This window comes from Notothenia rossii (genome assembly GCF_949606895.1).
Source record: "Notothenia rossii genome assembly, chromosome: 1".
NCBI lineage: Eukaryota > Metazoa > Chordata > Actinopteri > Perciformes > Nototheniidae > Notothenia > Notothenia rossii.
The window spans coordinates 1,620,547-1,639,481 of NC_136912.1; the positions used below are offsets into that span (position 1 = coordinate 1,620,547).

Genomic DNA, 18,935 nt, shown 5'->3' on the forward strand with positions numbered 1-18,935 from the left:
CTTGATAACCTGCGTCGTAGTACAGTTTAGCGAGAGCGCGTATGTTTTGGATTAGGCCAACCGGCTAACTCAAACATATCCAGGTTAGGTTGAACCAGCTTCGTAGTACAGGCCTCTGGTCACAACTTTAAATATTTGAGCATGTTTATGTGCAAATGAATAACCTTTTTCCTTAAGTGAGTCTCTTTTCTTTTCTGACTTTATGGGTATTTCACTTTATATTAAATACATAACAAGAGTGCAGAACATCTAATACTCCTCACTATGAATCCAGAACAATACAACTGCAGGAGTATGGATAAAGCGAGATGTTTGCATGCATTTTGAGCCGATTTGGGCAGAATCCAGCAGAGTGGATCGTGCTGTTCATCCTATGTAATCTATATGTAAAGAAAACAGTCTAAATATTTAACATGAAGCTGTGAAACAGTCTCAATAATTGGCAGCACAAATGTAAGATTTAATTGGAATAAAAGGATACATATTGAGATAGGGAGTTCTAATACCTTAAGAGAAGAGCTTGAATATAAAAAAATACAAACTCTTTTGGCTCCTTCCTGTCTTTCTACTGGGTCTTTCTTGGCTTTGTGCTGGCTATCTTCTAGCTCTATTCAGGGTTTTGGATTTTTTTTCTAGCTCTATCCCTGATCATTTTCAGAACCTGAAGGCTCTATACGGACTATCTTCTGGTTCTCCTCTGGATCCATCCATTATCTCTAGTCTCTGTCCAGTGAATTACACTTTGTTACTGGAGCAGGTAAAGCATACAAGTGATTACTGGTTCCATGTTGATTTATTTCAATACAAATTGTTGGGGGGAACTGAAAGGCTCTTACCGTACTGGTTACTTTGCAGCCCGGACATTTCACCCAAAACACAGACGCGATCGCAACACAGAAGTACCTTTCAAATCCGATCACTTTTAAGACCTTCTAAATCATATTTAAGACCTTTCTTATTTTTTTAATCAAATTTAAGACTTCTTAAGACTTTTTAAGACCCCGCGGGAATCCTGTTAAAATGAAGTCCGAGCTCGAAATATATCTCAAATAATGTATACACTGCCATTCCCCCACAAACATAACAGTCTGCGATTAAACGGTTGTCTCCTGTGCTCCACTTCCTATTGGCGCACCACCTGTAACTTTCTCTGCGCACGAGAGGCTGAGACCTTATGCTAACCAATTTTGATTTATTTTGTATGAAATAATATGACTGGTATAAAATAAAATAAAAATGTAATTGAATTTTTTTTGATAAAATATTTTTATATATTTATAATTCTGCAAATATTACGATAAACTCACAGCTATTTCCCGGTACCGGTCCGCAGAATGAGTGAATCTCTCATTTCATCAACAATCTTTGAGTACAGACACCGTCCTGCAGAGAGCACACAGCCCAACAGCACGTCTTTGGTCTAGCATCACTTTACAAAACGTTTGCATCAAGACACTAAGACTAGCTGGTCCCTTGTATAGGTCAGTCCACCTTAAATGAGCAGTGGGTGATCAGCAGGTGAAAGGCAGGACACGGGAACTTGGTCCTGAGGAGATGTAACGATTATTAAACAAGAAAGTTGTCGAGTCAAGGGGTCAAAGAAATGAACATTTGTGATTATTAGTGAATCGGTTGCAGGTGGGTGAAATCAGGCTTAGGGAGTAACGTATTACATGTAACGGCATTAGGTCATCAGGACACAAAATAGACAAATGTATTCCCTTACAGTTACAGAAGCAGCTGACGACCAACACACTTGTGTCTTTTGAAACGATTATGCCATTTAAATCTTTTGTCATAAACATTGCATCTCTATTCTTCCTCTCCTGTGTGGACTCTCATGTGTCTCTTTAAATTTCCACGATGTGAAAAAGCTTTCTTACAGACTGTACAGCTAAAGGGTTTCTCTCCTGTGTGGACTCTCATGTGTTCCTTTACACTTCCACTCTGTGAAAAAGCTTTCTTACAGACTGTACAGCTGTGTGGTTTATCTAATGTGTGGACTCTCATGTGTTTCTTTAAATTTGCACTCTGTGAAAAAGCTTTCTTACAGACTGTACAGCTGTGTGGTTTATCTAATGTGTGGACTCTCATGTGTTCCTTTAAACTTCCACTATGTGAAAAAGCTTTCTTACAGACTGTACAGCTGTGTGGTTTATCTAATGTGTGGACTCTCATGTGTTTCTTTAAATTTCCACTCTGTGCAAAAGCTTTCTTACAGACTGTACAGCTGTGTGGTTTCTCTCCTGTGTGGACTCTCATGTGTTCCTTTAAACTTCCACTATGTGAAAAAGCTTTCTTACAGACTGTACAGCTGTGTGGTTCCTCTCCTGTGTGGACTCTCATGTGTTTCTTTAAACTTCCACTATGTGAAAAAGCTTTCTTACAGACTGAGCAGCTGTGTGGTTTCTCTCCTGTGTGGATTCTCATGTGTTTCTTTAAATTTCCATTCAGTGAAAAAGCTTTCTTACAGACTGAGCAGCTGAATGGTTTATTTTCAGCACTAGGTCGTGAATCACTGAAAGATTCATGTCTATTTTTCATTGAGTTTGAGCCTGATGCAGGTTCTCTGGTCTCTTTCCAATCAGCACTGTCTTCAGTGTCAGGTTCAGAAGAGTCTCCAGGTTCAGGTTCAGAAGGGTCTCCAGTGTCGTCCTCAGTCTTTGGTTGTAAACTGCTCTCTGGATCTGAGTTCCTGGCTGGTTCTGGTCCTCGACAGTCATCTCCATCAGCTTCTGTTTCCAGGTGTTCAGTTTGTCTTTGATGAGGCTGAGAGGACTGAGGTTTCTCTTCATCATCTTCACTCTTCACAGGGTCAGGAGTGAAAGTGGACTTGGTGATCTCAGCCTCCTCCACCTCCTGAAGCTGCTCTCCCTCCTCACTGACCCTGAGTTCCTCCTGTTCCTGCTTAATGTGTGGGGGAGGCTCTGGGTCCTCCTGGTTCAGACTGGAGCTCCACTCCTGCTGGTCAGGGAGAAGCTCTTCTTTAACCACCACCAGCTGCTGGACGTCTGCAGGAAACAGGAAACACACAGTCAGAACAAACTGTTAAGTGTTGGCATTTAAAAATCTAATCACCATTACAATGGGAGACATTTTTCAGCCCTAATTAATGCCTTTGTTTTTATATTTTCACATTATCTTTCTTTGTCCCACTTAATGTGTATTTTTGTTGTCTCAATTCATCTTATGTAGCCCAGCCCCTTTGAAAATGAAAAAAGGTTTTTTTCTTCTGGCGTAGCACTAGCTGCAATAAACAAGGAATTGTATTTGGGATCGTTCACAGATACACTACGCCTACAGTATAGACTTAAAATACTCTGTTACAAATTAAAATCCTGCATTCAAAGCTTATTTAAGTAAAAGTATGCAAGTATTAAGAAAACATTTGACGGCACCTTCTTATGTAACAGTAATGATGGTGCAGTAAAATGTTCCCTGTCAGTGTTTAATTTATGATGTTTGATTATTTCGTATGTTGCATTTTACTGTGGTACATGTTCAAAGTTGCTTGTATAAATGATTATAGATGAGGGAACCTGCTAAATATTAAAATATGTGTTTTTTATATACAGTACCAGTCAAAAGTTTAGACAGCTTCTCATTCAATGGTTTGTGTTTATTTGAATTAGTTTCTACTTTGTAGATTAATACTGAAGACATCAAAACTATGAAAGAACACATATGGAATTATCTAGTTAACAAAAAAGTGTTAAAAAATCAAGAATATGATTCTTGGCTTTTCTCAGTTAGCTTCATGAGGTAGACACCTGGAATGGTTTTTCAATTAACACGTGCTCCTTGTCAAGAGTCAATGACTTGCCTTCATAATGTGTTTGAGACCATCAGTAGTGTTGTGCAGAGGTAGAGTTACGGCCCGTCTACACTACAGGCATCGAAAAATGCTTTCAACGCTTCACCCATTCACTTGAATGGGGTGACGTAGAAGATTTTTAATCTTCGCCGAATTGCATTGTGGGGAGCATGGCATGGCTTTGCAAGCATCACGAGCATCTATCGGCATCAAAAGTTGAACAATGTTCAACTTTTGAGGCTCGATGCTTGGCATTAGCCAATCAAATCCCGTTTATGCAAATCCCGCCAGTGCAAGCGCAGCCAATCAAACCGCGTGCAAGCTGGGAGAGCCAGACCGCAGTTCATTTCCTCATATTCCAAGCGAGACATTACGGTAGCAAATCCCCCGGTTCTTTACGACCAGAACTATTTACCGGGATACAAGCCGGAGGAACCAGGCATGGAGGGAGGTGGCAGAGACGGTGGGTGAAACTGGTAGGTTTTTCGCCTGTTTGGAGAGTTTATATCCAGTTTACTTCGTTTTAACATTGCTATTGCTTTGTATGTCGGGGGCGGGAGATTCATGTGATTGGTTGTTGGTCGCAAAAAATCGCCAAGCTTCAGACACGCCCAGCTTCAAGTTTTTTGATGCCTGTAGTGTAGACAGGCCGTTAGTGCACAGTGGAAAGCCCTATTTGACTGCTGTTGTAATCCATATCATGGCAAGAACGACTCAACCCAGTGAAGAGAAACGACCGTCCATCATCACTTTAAGAAATGAAAGCCAGTCGATCCGGAAAATGTCAAGAACTTTGAATGTATCCTCAAGTGCAATCGCAAAAACCATGGAATGCTATGATGAGACTGGCTCTCATGAGGACCCCCCCGGGAAAGGAAGAGCAAGAGTTACCTCTGCTCGGAGGATAAATACATCAGAGTTACCAGTGCATGACATTAAGGATTTTGGGAGATGGCCCTGTGGGCCATCTAAGCTAATTTACAGATGGCCCTGAGCCCAATAGAGATTGCCCTGAAAAATGCGCGCGGACGAAATGGCACGAAGGGTTTGGGGGGCCTCCCCATAGAACATTTAGATTTTTCCAGGTCTTAGATGCTGTCTGGTATATTCTCTAGACTGAATTATAAGATGAAACACCACAAAATTATATTGTACAATTTCAATTGTATTCTTCATTTCACTTGTTTGTTTGCTCTTGTTTGCTCTCTTGCATGTCCTGCATAGCTATAAGAAATACTTAAGTTGTTGGTGAAGACACTTTCCATCTGATGAAGGCAAATGCCTTCCCAGATGTAAAAATGTAGAAAACATAACATTCAGTTGTAACTGCCAAAACAAACATTATTTACACTATTATGGCATCTGTTAAAAATGTTTGAAATGTTATCTACTGTAAGTTGGTCGAATGAATGCTTCCTCATCCGGAAGCTGACCGATCAGACCCGAGCAGCAGTCGAGAGGAGCCGAGCGCATCCGCGAAGCACACAACATGGTGACGTCGGAGTTCCCGTTGGCCGGCAAATCTAAATCTCTTTGGTCAAAATAATTTCCCTTTAGCGCAATACCGCTTCAGTTGCGCCACTTATGTGACAGACAAGAAGAGTATGTGACAGACAAGAATAGTAAATTCTAATGTCTAACACGTAATGTGGAGAAAGAGATGTCCTGTCTGGGTTGATTGTGCGTTGATCTGTTGGTAATGCCTCGGGGTTCCGGTAGGCATGTAAACAAATGCATAATGCTGCGCTATACTTTGTGGCCTCACCCGGTTGCATAGCGACACTTATTGTTTAGGTACAGGAATCCTGAAGTCAAATTTAATACCTTTTAAGACCCTTTCCATACATTTTAAGACCTCATCGCAACTTTGAGTTCTAACCGGTTACATTGGCAACACACTTTACCTCACATTTACTATATTGATTGTAAGATAGTAAAACTAAACAGAGTGCAGACAGACTACTGAAGCCTCCTCTCCACATGAACTTCAACCTCTCCGTGAAGGTCAGGTTTAATGCAGTATGCTGCTTTTTTGCTTCTGTAGACTCTGTGCTCTTTCATTCCAGTAAAACTCCTCAGAAACCATTAGAAACCAGTATTTGACCAATAAACAAAACAATTGACAAAACTTTGAACTATGAAATATGTTAAACTTTGGTGAGCTTCAGCGGGGTAATGCCATATAGGAGCTCCCTCACAAATACCCAGGGGTTAAATTGGGCCCACGCATTCGATTCATTAACGTGTCCGTTCACACTAGACCACTAGACCGCTGGAAATGCTGGAAACGATGTAGTACATATGTCAGGCCTGTAAGTGGCGCTGCTGCCGCCCGAAATACACCAAAGGCAGCGAAGAAGACCCCGGAGCATGGTTGCCATGGTTGCCCTTCTGTTTATTCTCCGCGGTGGACGGCGTGTTCTCCTGCTGTATCTCTCAGGTAGTCCACCAGCAGATGAAAAACACCCACCTCTCCGCCTCTTCCAAGGAACGAGGGGACCGTGCGGCAGTTTCCGTAAAAAAAATGTTCCGCCGGTCAACATGTCCGTTAAAGTTTAAATCTTCCATACAAAATTAGGAAAGTGCCGGTCAGAGGTCTTCTTTGTTATTTATTGAGCTTTAAAACAAATTGATAACGACTCTGTTCTCTGTATAATAATATAATAATATTTAATAAACGGTGCCTGCCTCTCTTTTCCTCCCCCTCTTCTGACAGCCCAGCAGCAGACAGGAGACGTGGGGAGAGGGAGGCGGGCTCTTTCATCGTTATCAGAAAATGATCACATAGGGTTGGACCCCCCCAGAGCGTTGCGTATGCCGGTCTACCCAAAACTGTCTTGTGAGCTCGTGGCAGAACCATGAAACCAAAAAAACAAAAATATACAACGGTCTACCCACCTTGGGACCCGTTACCGTAGTCGTTTATTCCCCCCCCCCACACACACAGAGCGGAGCAAGGCAACGAAACTTAAAATAATAAGCAGCATTTTACGGCGCGCTATGCATGGGGCCGCCTTGTGGGGTTTCCCGACATGTCGTTTCAGTAAATTAAAGGGTGTCTCATGTTGTCGTTGCTGTGAACCTTCTTAATACCTTGGAAAATGCCGTTTAATACTTTTTAATACTTTTTAATAGCCTTCATTTTCGCTAAATTGATTTATCAACTTTTAATACTTTTTAAGACCCCGCGGACACCCTGCTTTTAATAAGCAGGTAGTCCTATCATTAGCTAGAACTGGCTAGATCTGATCGATATGGACATAAACGCGAGTGAAGTCTAATCTGACGGGAGAGAGAGATCAGCTGCTGACGAGTCGACACGCAGCTCTGCATGATCACATGCAGCGGTGAGCGGACAAAACACACACTTCAGGGTAGAATATCACACGTAGCTATTTTAATTACCTCTCAAACTACCGTAACTAGTTATAGATATGTTTAGTTTTACTGTCGGGTCACTCATTACTGGATCCGCGAGCTGCATGATACTGGCATAATAGATTGCCCGATCGGGCAACCAGCAGGTGAGGCTTCATTGCCCGAGCTAAATACTAGATGGCCCCGGGCCATCGGGCAGTCCTTAATGTCGAGCCCTGGTTACCAGCCTCAGAAACCGCAAATTAAAGCACCTCAGATTAGAGCCCACATAGATGATCACAGAGCTCAAGGAGCAGACAATCTTAAAGGTCCCATGACATGGGACCTTTAACATGCACTGTTCAGAGGAGACTGTGTGAATTAGGCCTTCATGGTCCAATTGCTGCAAATATCCACTACTGAGGATGAACAACAAGAAGAAGAGAATAGTTTGGGCCAAGAAACACAAGGATTGGACATTAGGCCAGTGGAAATCTGTACTTTGGTCTGATGGGTCCAAATTAGAGATTTTTGGTTCCAACCTCCGTGTCTTTGTGAGAAGGTGAGCGGATGGTTTCTGCATGAGTGGTTCCCACCGTGAAGCATGGAGGAGGAGGTGAGATGGTGGTGGGGGGGGGCTTTGCTGGTGTCACTGTTGGTGATTTATTCAGAATTCAAGGCACCCTTAACCAGCATGGCTACCACAGCATTCTGCAGTAGCAACAAAATATAAATCATATTCTCGATTTTTTAACACTTCTGTGTTTACTAGATATTTCTAGTTAATGTGTTATTTTATAGTTTTGATGTCTTCAGTATAAATCTACAAAGCAGAACCAATTAAAAAAATAAAAAACTTCAAATGAGAAGATGTGTCCAAACTTTTGACTGCGTCTAATACTAGTGTATATCTCTCTCAAAATATATATTTTGTGTGTATATATATATATATATATATATATATATATATATATATAGAATATATTATAAATACATGTTGGCATTAATTGATTGATGAGATTTTACATTAATTTATATTAATGTTTTAATTACTTAATGACCTTTGTACTAGTTCCCCTATTCTTTATCAAGTAACATTTTAGATGTGTTTAATTTATTATTGAACATATTTATTTATTTATTTATTTATGAGTTATTCTCGCGCCATTTCAATTAATCCAAAGTATTTGTTTTTATTTGCTTTTACACATTTAAAAAGAAAAAGTGAATAAAGAAGCACATTAAAACTAAAGTATCAGTATGTCACATTTAACCAACTAGTGCCTACATGTATGGGTAATATTTAAATCAGTACATTAAATGGCATATTATTCAATCCATGTATTTTTATAAATATATTTATTTTGGTAGGTTTGCTCTTCCGTAATACATTTTAATTATTATAATAAAGTACATGTGTCTAATAATACTTACATACTTTTACTTAAATAAGATAAACTTAAAGATATGAAATGCTTTAACTTGTAATGGAGGATTTTCACAGTGTGGTGTTTGTACTTTTACTTACCTGCAGCAAGTGCTGATAAAGGGTCTAAAGTGTTATTAATGTGATATTAAAGTGCTACTGAAGAGTGTAAAGTGTTAATTAAGGGTAAAGGGAACAGACCTGCTCTGTGTATCCGAAGCTGAGGCTGTAAAACAGCGTCCAGAAGTTTCTGGAGTCTCTTGTTCTCCTCTTTGGAAAGAGACAGCTCCTCCTCGAGCTCTGCTATTGTTTGTTCAAACAGAGCAAATATCTCTTCATTAGCAGCAGTGAGTCGCTGCTTCTTCAACGACAGCAGCATTTGGACTTTACTCATGTTTCCTAGATCACCTTTTCCTGCAGACTCCGTTAAACACACCGTTTCTCTCTCCGTCAAACTCTCAATCTGACTAGCGTTGCTAACGTGTTTCCAGCTAGCATGCTAAGCTAGCTCCTATAGTCCGAGGTAAACGCTCCAGAAAAAAGAGCACAGAGTCCATTCAGAGGTTTATCCAGACACAGAGATGATGGATCAGTAGAGCTGGAGCTCACACACACTTTCTCAGGAACACAGAGAGAGAGAACCGGAGCGACGATACACCACCTCGATCCAGGTTAGAAAGAGCTGGGAACTTCACTTCCGGTGGGGTTTGAGGACGTCAAAATAAAAGCGGGAAGGATTTCCTCTTTTTGGTTGAACAATTGAACGATTGGCATCCGGACGTTTTCGTTTTCGTTTTCTTCTTCTTCTTCTTCTTCTTCTTCTTCTTCTTCTTCTTCTTCTTCTTCTTCTTCTTCTTCTTCTTCTTCTTCTTCTTCTTCCCTTGTTTTGGGCGGATTACAACTTAAAAGGTGCATACCGCCACCTACTGTACATGAGTATGAATCATCACATCATTCCAACTCTTTAACCTATGATCTAATACAAATTAAAAATAAATCAATCAATAAAACCATGAAATAAATTAAAAAAAATACAAATCTATGTTCTTTCCTGACCTAATGTTAAATTATTTTTCCTACACCAGTTTCACTCAAGAATGTAAACAGTGCCTTTCTGGTAGCTCACTTTTGTGGTGCGCTTTTTGCTAATTTATCAGGGCACTTGTTCCCTTTCACCCCCTCATGTGCAGGCACCCAGCAGAACTGCTGATCTATGCCGCTTCTGTGCAGTCTTAACAGGCTATGATTCAGCTCTATGAGAATGTCTTCTCTGGTAGTTGTTGTTGATTGTATGCTTTGTAATATGGACAATGAATCTGTACATATAACCAGGGGTGCACATAACTGGTACGCAGGTACGCATGCGCGGCCTAAATGTGGAATGCGTAACGTCCCGTGAGTCATTGCGCGCCTTTGCGTACCAGGCCAAATCAAAACATATTTGGTGTACACGTGTTTCATGTAAAAATTCAATGGAGTAGACATGTCAAAAAAACAAAAAACACTGAGCAACTACTTTGGCGTTTCGCCACCTGCAAAGAAACAACAAACCGAGCCAGAGCCGAAGAAACGATTATTTTCTGTTAAGTGGCTCCAAGACGTGCCGTGGCTGGATGCCGATGATGATCGCACGGAAATGTGGTGCAAAATATGCCGCTCGCATCCACATCTAGCGGACAAAACGGGTACGTTTTATACAGGCTCGAAAAATGTCAACCACCCTTTGTTTGAAAAACATGAAAAGAGCAAGGAGCATGTTAATGTGGCACAAGTTATTGCTAATAAACAAGCTACTACAGAAGAACTATCCAACCACCCACTTGCTAGATGGCAAGGCAAGCTGAATGAAGAGCAACGGCAAGCCCTGTGTAATATTTTTCTCCTCGCCTTTCATAAAGCTAAACATGCACGTCCTATGTCTTCCTATGCTGAGGATATTCCTTTACTGAAGCGGCTCGGAGTAAATATCGGAGGCGCATATCACTCACGTGAAGGGGGGACAAGAATAATGCAGACCATTGCGCAAACTATCAGTGGGGAGTTGAGACTAAAGTTGAAGTCTGCTGAATTTTGGGGGCTACTTTTTGATGGATCTGAGGACATCACAAAAACCGAGCAGGAGATCGTTTACATCGTGTCCGTGTCCAGCAACGGAGAGTTTACTTCGGACTTTCTTGGACTAATTGAACTGGGTGCTGACCGAACCGCGCAGGCCATAACAGACGGACTGGTGAAGCTTTTCCAGGAGGCAGGCTTGGATGACTGGAAGAAAAAGTTGGTCGCTGTGTGCACAGACGGAGCTGCTGTTAACGTTGGTGTGTACAACGGAGTTGTGCCAAAACTACGCCGACTGGCTGCGGTGGGAGACTCGCTTGTGCACATCCTGTGCACCGCGCACACACTGGAGAACTGCGCCAAATCAGCTGATCGTAACGTTCCTTACTGTGAGACTTTTAATCGATCTGTGGTCAAGCTGCTCCAGTTTTATTTACAGAAAGGTGGAGCAAAACACACTGCTGTGCTAAAGAGATTGTGTCATGAAAATGGGATCCCCTTTGTGAAACTGGGTAAGTTTCACAATATCAGATGGTCTGCGTGGAGGCATGAAACACTGTTAAAAATATCAAGACTATTGCCAGCCATTAAAATGCAACTGGCTACAAGTGATAACAATGACTTAAAGCATATATGCTCTGAGCGTTTTCACTGTTTTCTGGCCAACATGCTTGACATTGGCAACATTTTGAAGATCACATCCATTAGGTTTCAGAAGGAAAAACTGACCATTGGGGAATGTAAGGATGAACTCATGGTGGCCATTGGACAGTTCACACTTCTGCTTGATGCTGAAGGCCACTACAGGAGGACACACACTGTATCTAATGATGATGCTGACAGGGACAAGACAAACGTACTCAGGGGGTTAATTGAAGAGTTTGAAATCAGATATGATTCCCTCAAGTCATCTGATCACTTCTTAGTGTTTGATCCTTCAACTTGGCCTCAGGAAATGCAAGGAATTCACAGTTTTGGCAACACAACAGTTTGCAACATTCTTCAGAAATATGAGGCCACCTTGCAACTTGACAGAGACACTATACTGAGAGAATGGATGCGTTTAAAGCAAGCAGGAAAACGCTTGGCTGCCACCTCTGTGTATGACTTGCTCCAAATAATAAATTGTAATCCAGATGCTTACTCCAGCATCAACACATTAGTTAAACTGTCTCTTACACTGCCTTTGAGCAGTGCAGCTTGTGAGAGGGGATTCTCACATCTGAACATAATAAAAACCAAGTACAGATCTCGTCTGTCACATGCTCGTCTGTCAGCCCGGATGCACATTCACCTGTCAAAGAAGACCACAGAGACATTTGACCCAAAGCCAGCTGTTGACCTGTGGATGGAGACAGCAAGTCGGAGGTTTAAACAGGGACAGGGAGGTGCATCTGCAGCATCATCCTCTACCATGCAAGAAGTGGAAATAGAGGACAGTGAGGAAGACACTGAGGTAGACACTGAGGAGGACAGTGAGGAGGAATAGACTTATTGAAACCACGGTTCCTGTGGGGTGAGTACCAAACCCTGTCTCCTGGTACTCATCTGAGTAACTCCCTGAAAAAGTTATGTGCACCCCTGCATATAACCACCCTATCTGGTCTGACCTCTTCAACCCACTGCAATCCTATTATGACAGCAGCATTTCTGCTGTATATACTGATAATTGATCAGACGCTCTTTTTAAAATAGAGATTTTAAAGTCTCCAACTCCAACACACTCTTCCTTGTTCTTAGAACCATCTGTATACATTTGTAGGTAATTGTAGTACTTTTCGTTCAGATACATACTTGTTTTAATTCCCACTTCATTTATTTGCCACTCTTTTTTCCTTTCTACAATACTCATATCTATTTTAGCTTCTGGGAACAGCCATGGGGGAACACTGCTAAATGGAGTTGCTTTGGCAAACGTGATATTCTCCACTCCATATGCCCTCGTTCTTTCCTTACTCGTCCAGCCAAACCCACGTCCCTGGAATTTTGCATATTCCCAGCAATCCTGTAATATTCTGTCTGAAATATTTTCTTCTCCAGTTCCTTGTAGCCTGACCCAGTATGACAGAGCAAGTTTCTCTCTTCTGATCTCCAGCGGTGTCTCTCCTGCTTCTATCAGAACTGCATTGATAGGGGAGGATTTTATCGCTCCAATACACAGCCGCAATGCTTTATATTGTATTCTATCAATTTTTTAAAAGCGATGTTTTTGCTGCTGCTCCATACACTATACAACCATAGTCTATTGTGGACCTCATCATTGATCTGTAAATGTCCATTAATGCTTGTTTATCTGCGCCCCAGTTGCATCCAGCTACAGCTCGTAATACATTTAATACTTTTTTGCATTTCGTTTCAACTTGTTTAAGTGCGTTTTCCATGTGTATTTGCTATCAAACCACAGTCCTAGGTATTTGAACTCATTCACCTTTGTCATTGGACGATACCATTTTCTATTTCTAAATAATTCGAAATATCTGCTCCAACCTTTACTCTAAATGTCCTGTCTGTTAAAAAGGCCCTTACCCAATTGAACATTCTCCCTCCAATTCCCATTCTACTCAATTTGATCAGTAACCCATCCCTCCACATAGAGTCATACGCCTTTTCAATGTCAAAGTACACTATTGCCATTATCTCTTTCATTTTCAATCTTTTTTCCACATCATTACTCACTCTTACAAACGCATCTATTGTGGACCGCCCTTTACGAAATCCGCTCTGAAAACTACTCAGCAGCCCTTTCTGTTCCAGTAAATGTGAGAGCCTACGGACAACGGTCTTTTCCATCCATTTACATAGGTGTGATGTAAGAGCTATTTGTCTGTAGTTACTAGGGCTAGCTGTATCTTTCCCTGGCTTATTGAATGGCAGCACGATTGCTGTTTTCCACACAAAGACTCAGCACCATTTTCATAGTTTCCATATGTAACTGTCTAAACATAGCATAGCATAGCTGGTCTTGTCCTGGGGCTGTATATCCTGTATCTTGTAAGGCTATTTTGAGTTCTGACATTGTAAACTCCACATCCAGAGCTGACCTGTTATCCTGTCTCTTCCCCTTCACGTTTTCATTCTCTGCTAGTAACTGCTGTTTTTGCTGCCTATGAATATCACTGAGATGCTCCCCACTATGTACTGCTGCAAGTGTCCTTCCTAACATACCTGCCTTCTCTTTATCTGTCACTACCAGCCTCTCGCCATCAACCAAAGCTGGACATTTTAATGGATTCCCTTTTCCCACTCATCCGCTTAAACATGGACCAGACATCACCTAATTTAACTCCTCTGCAATGGTAGAACAACATTCTCTCCATGCTCTCTTTTTTGTATATTTTATTGTCCTTCGAGCAGCTGCCCTTTTCCTTTGAAACTCTATAACATTATTTTGTGTCATGTTTTTCTTTAATTCTCTAAATGCATTATTTCGCTTTAATAGCCCTGCTGCATTCCTCATTCCACTATGGCACCACTTTCTTCCTACCCTTGGTTGTTGTTTTGGGTATACTGTTCTCTGCTGCATTTAGTATATGTTGCGTTATTTGGCTTGTAATTACCTCTATGCTTCCCTCTGATGTTAGCAGGTGTACCAACTCCTAACATATATCATCATTGCACTCATGTATCTAGTTACCCACCAGAGGTCTCCAGCAGACAGACGGAGATAGGAGTGAACGTTGAAGTGAGTGCGAGATTGAGAGCAGCTGGTGGAATGGCTTCTTTGAGTCCTGGAGAGGAGGATATGGAAAGTAAATCTGAAGGAGGATGGAATGAAGTAAGGAAAAAGACTTCAAGAAAGAAGATAGACATGTCAAATGACAGTCTTAGTGAATCTGATTCACAGAATGAATTGAAGAGAGTAAAGAAAAGGATTGAGAATGAAGACTGGAAAGTGATTGTGGAGTTTGGTGAGCAATCCGCAGCTAAGCTACATCCATTGGCCTTGACTAAAGCAATTCACAAAGAAATTGGATCGATAAAACAAGCAAGATTTCTGAGCAAAGGACGGATGTTGGTTGAGTTGATTAATGCAAGACAACAGGAAAAGTTACTGAAAATGAAGACCCTGAATGAAGTTCGAATTAAATGCCATGTTCCTGTAGCAAATCGGAAAATACTTGGAGTTATCAGTGGAGTTCCCATAGAAATAGGCATAGAAGAACTCAAGAAGGAAATTAAAGGGGGGAAAGTGACTGTAGTAAAGCGTCTTCCTATACCAAGGTAAGATAGTAGATAGTTTGTCTGTTCTTCTTCAGTTTGAAGAAACAATACAACAGAAGATAATGATCGGTTGCATGAGCTTTCCAGTGAGAGAATTCATCCCTAAACCTCTGCGGTGCTTTAAGTGCCAAAGGTTTGGGCATGTGGCAGACAAGTGCAAAGCAACTAAGCCCAGGTGTCCAACATGTGCGGGAGAACATGAATATGGTAGTTGTACTGCAGCAGTCATTGGCTGAGATAAGTCTGGCCGTGCGTCACGACTCTTTGAAACATCTCTTTTCCCGGAAATGCAATCACGAAGGAGCCATGGAGGACCGTGGAGGACCCATCAGTGTATCCTCGGTTAGAGCTCCTCCAGAGATTCCCCTCAACGCTCGATCCTCGGTCCTCGAAGTGCATTTAAAGAAATGAGATGTCCTTCAACATGGTGCGCTGAAATTCATTTCCGGGTCACTACCGGAGGACCGAGGGGTCGAGGAGTCGAGGAAGGGGATTTGATGAAATGAGAAAGGGCCCTTGTTTCCCCTTGTTTATAATATTATCACCGTTCCAAGCAAATGAGGGCTTTTTTTTGGAAATCATTTCCGCAAGTTTCGCCCCGCCCCTTGCTCCAATGACCATTTAGTAAGGTAAAAAACAAAAAGGCCTCTCAGACGCTCTTCCGCTAACTTGTGTAATAAAGAAAAACAAATGGACCGTAGATACACGGATTAGGGCGACACCATCTGGGGCCTGTACTACGAAGCAGGATTTTTGCATAGCCGGCTAACTTCAGGGAAAACTCGGGGTTTCCGGTCCTACGACGCTGGTTCTCTTTTTAGCAGGCTAGATCTCCATGGTAACTTGTGCTGTGCGGCTAACCTGCCCCGGAGCAGGGGCCTATACTACGAATCAAGATTTTCGTTTAGCAAGCTAACTTCAGGGATTTCCGGTCCTACGAAGCTGGTTCCCTTTTTAGCGGGCTCGATAACTTATTCTGAACGGCTAGCCTGCGCCGGAGCAGGATAGGTTCCAGAATAAGAGATCAACTGTGTGGAGTTCTTCTTTGCTTTAATGAAGAATCGCTTCCACTTGGAGCATATCGCCACTATACTGTTAATTTATTTAATGTATAAACTGTCCATATTGTTCATGCAGAACATTGTCTGCACATTGATTTTATTTATCATTGAATGTAACCATTTCAATAAGGATAAATCTATTCCAGGTTGAGGTAGAAACCATGGTGGAACAGCTGATAACAACAGTGTGCAGAGTTTAAAGCGATCCAAGTCATATTACAGGATAAAGGAAATACAGTTTAAACTGCCGTTGCAATTCAAATCACCGACTTTGTGAACGTGAAAATGAATAGAATATCACCTCCCATCTTCAGAGCAATCTGACTATTATAATTGTGTAATAAAGAAAAACAAATGGACCGTAGATACACGGATTAGGGCGACACCATCTGGGGCCCGTACTACGAAGCAGGATTTTTGCATAGCCGGCTAACTTCAGGGAAAACTCGGGGTTTCCGGTCCTACGACGCTGGTTCTCTTTTTAGCAGGCTAGATCTCCATGGTAACTTGTGCTGTGCGGCTAACCTGCCCCGGAGCAGGGGCCTATACTACGAATCAAGATTTTCGTTTAGCAAGCTAACTTCAGGGATTTCCGGTCCTACGAAGCTGGTTCCCTTTTTAGCGGGCTCGATAACTTATTCTGAACGGCTAGCCTGCGCCGGAGCAGGATAGGTTCCAGAATAAGAGATCAACTGTGTGGAGTTCTTCTTTGCTTTAATGAAGAATCGCTTCCACTTGGAGCATATCGCCACTATACTGTTAATTTATTTAATGTATAAACTGTCCATATTGTTCATGCAGAACATTGTCTGCACATTGATTTTATTTATCATTGAATGTAACCATTTCAATAAGGATAAATCTATTCCAGGTTGAGGTAGAAACCATGGTGGAACAGCTGATAACAACAGTGTGCAGAGTTTAAAGCGATCCAAGTCATATTACAGGATAAAGGAAATACAGTTTAAACTGCCGTTGCAATTCAAATCACCGACTTTGTGAACGTGAAAATGAATAGAATATCACCTCCCATCTTCAGAGCAATCTGACTATTATAACATTAGCGTTAAGAAAGCTTACTTAAATATCTGCCACAACATAAGTAACCGGGTCAAAGTAACATTACGTAGCCTACAGTCCGTGGCACTGAGTGCAGATATCGATGTGTCCCTTTATCATTCATATCACATCATAACGTATCATATATTTCCTTATCTGAGTCAGCCGAGCCGTATCTGGCCGTGCAACACTCACAGTGTCACATACTGTATGCAGAAGTATTATTGTAAGCAACACATTAAGTTGAGGAAACACTCGAGTCAAATGTAATGAAAGTCAGATCGTGTCTTAGACGGGGCAGTTATATCATAAACCAGTTAATGTACGCATTCAAACACTTGTTCTGTTACCAGCTGTATTCACCTTGCAGGTGCAGCTATGTGGCTTTGATCCTGGATACAGTGTTTAAGTCATGGATGTTTAAAGTTTAACTTCTTCATATGTCTAATATTGTAGTTGACTTTTCATTCAGGAAGTATGACGCTGCGCTGTCAGTACGCTTCTCCATGTTTGTGATTGGTCGAATGCTCCAGATACCACCCCTTTCATGTGAACGCGCACCTAACTAGATAGGACACGGCTGGCTTGAGCGATCCACTTGATAACCTGAGTCGTAGTAGTTTAGCGAGAGCGCGTATGTTTTGGATTAGGCCAACCGGCTAACTCAAACATATCCAGGTTAGGTTGAAACAGCTTCGTATTACAGGCCTCTGGTCACAACTTTAAATATTTGACTATGTTTATGTGCAAATAAAGAACCTTTTTCCTTAAGTGAGTCTCTTTTCTTTTCTGACTTTATGGGTATTTTACTTTATATTAAATACATAACAAGAGTGCAGAACATCTAATATTCCTCACTATGAATCCAGAACAATACAACTGCAGGAGTATGGACAAAGCGAGATGTTTGCATGCATTTTGAGCCGGTTTGGGCAGAATCCAGCAGAGTGGATCGTGCTGTTCATCCTATGTAATCTATATGTAAAGAAAACAGTCTAAATATTTAACATAAAGCTGTGAAACAGTCTCAATAATTGGCAGCACAAATGTAAGATTTAATTGGAATAAAAGGATACATATTGAGATAGGGAGTTCTAATACCTTAAGAGAAGAGCTTGAATATAAAAAAATACAAACTCTTTTGGCTCCTTCCTGTCTTTCTACTGGGACTTTCTTGGCTTTGTGCTGGCTATCTTCTAGCTCTATTCAGGGTTTTGGATTTTTTTTCTAGCTCTATCCCTGATCATTTTCAGAACCTGAAGGCTCTATACGGACTATCTTCTGGTTCTCCTCTGGATCCATCCACTATCTCTAGTCTCTGTCCAGTGAATTACACTTTGTTACTGGAGCAGGTAAAGCATACAAGTGATTACTGGTTCCATGTTGATTTATTTCAATACAAATTGTTGGGGGGAACTGAAAGGCTCTTACCGTACTGGTTACTTTGCAGCCCGGACATTTCACCCAAAACACAGACGCGATCGCAACACAGAAGTACCTTTCAAATCCGATCATTTTTAAGACCTTCTAAATCATATTTAAGACCTTTCTTCTTTTTTTAATCAAATTTAAGACTTCTTAAGACTTTTTAAGACCCCGCGGGAATCCTGTTAAAATGAAGTCCGAGCTCGAAATATATCTCAAATAATGTATACACTGCCATTCCCCCACAAACATAACAGTCTGCGATTAAACGGTTGTCTCCTGTGCTCCACTTCCTATTGGCGCACCACCTGTAACTTTCTCTGCGCACGAGAGGCTGAGAACTTATGCTAACCAATTTGGATTTATTTTGTATGAAATAATATGACTGGTATAAAATTTAAAAAAAAATAAAAATTAATGGAATTTTTTTTGATAAAACATTTTTATATATTTATAATTCTGCAAATATTACGATAAACTCACAGCTATTTCCCAGTACCGGTCCGCGAAATGAGTG

At 41.3% G+C, this 18,935-nt stretch overlaps 1 protein-coding gene across 1 annotated transcript; it reads right to left on the minus strand.

Moving 5' to 3' along the window:
- Positions 1-770: 770 nt before the first annotated feature.
- On the minus strand, positions 771-9,960 carry LOC307045135 (uncharacterized protein; the record flags this gene model as incomplete). The annotated part of the gene is made up of 3 exons (XM_079690671.1): positions 771-3,011; positions 8,799-8,900; positions 9,957-9,960. 3 exons carry the CDS (start codon positions 9,958-9,960, stop codon positions 1,813-1,815), a joined length of 1,305 nt encoding a protein of 434 aa, XP_079546797.1. The 3' UTR covers positions 771-1,812.
- Positions 9,961-18,935: the final 8,975 nt, after the last annotated feature.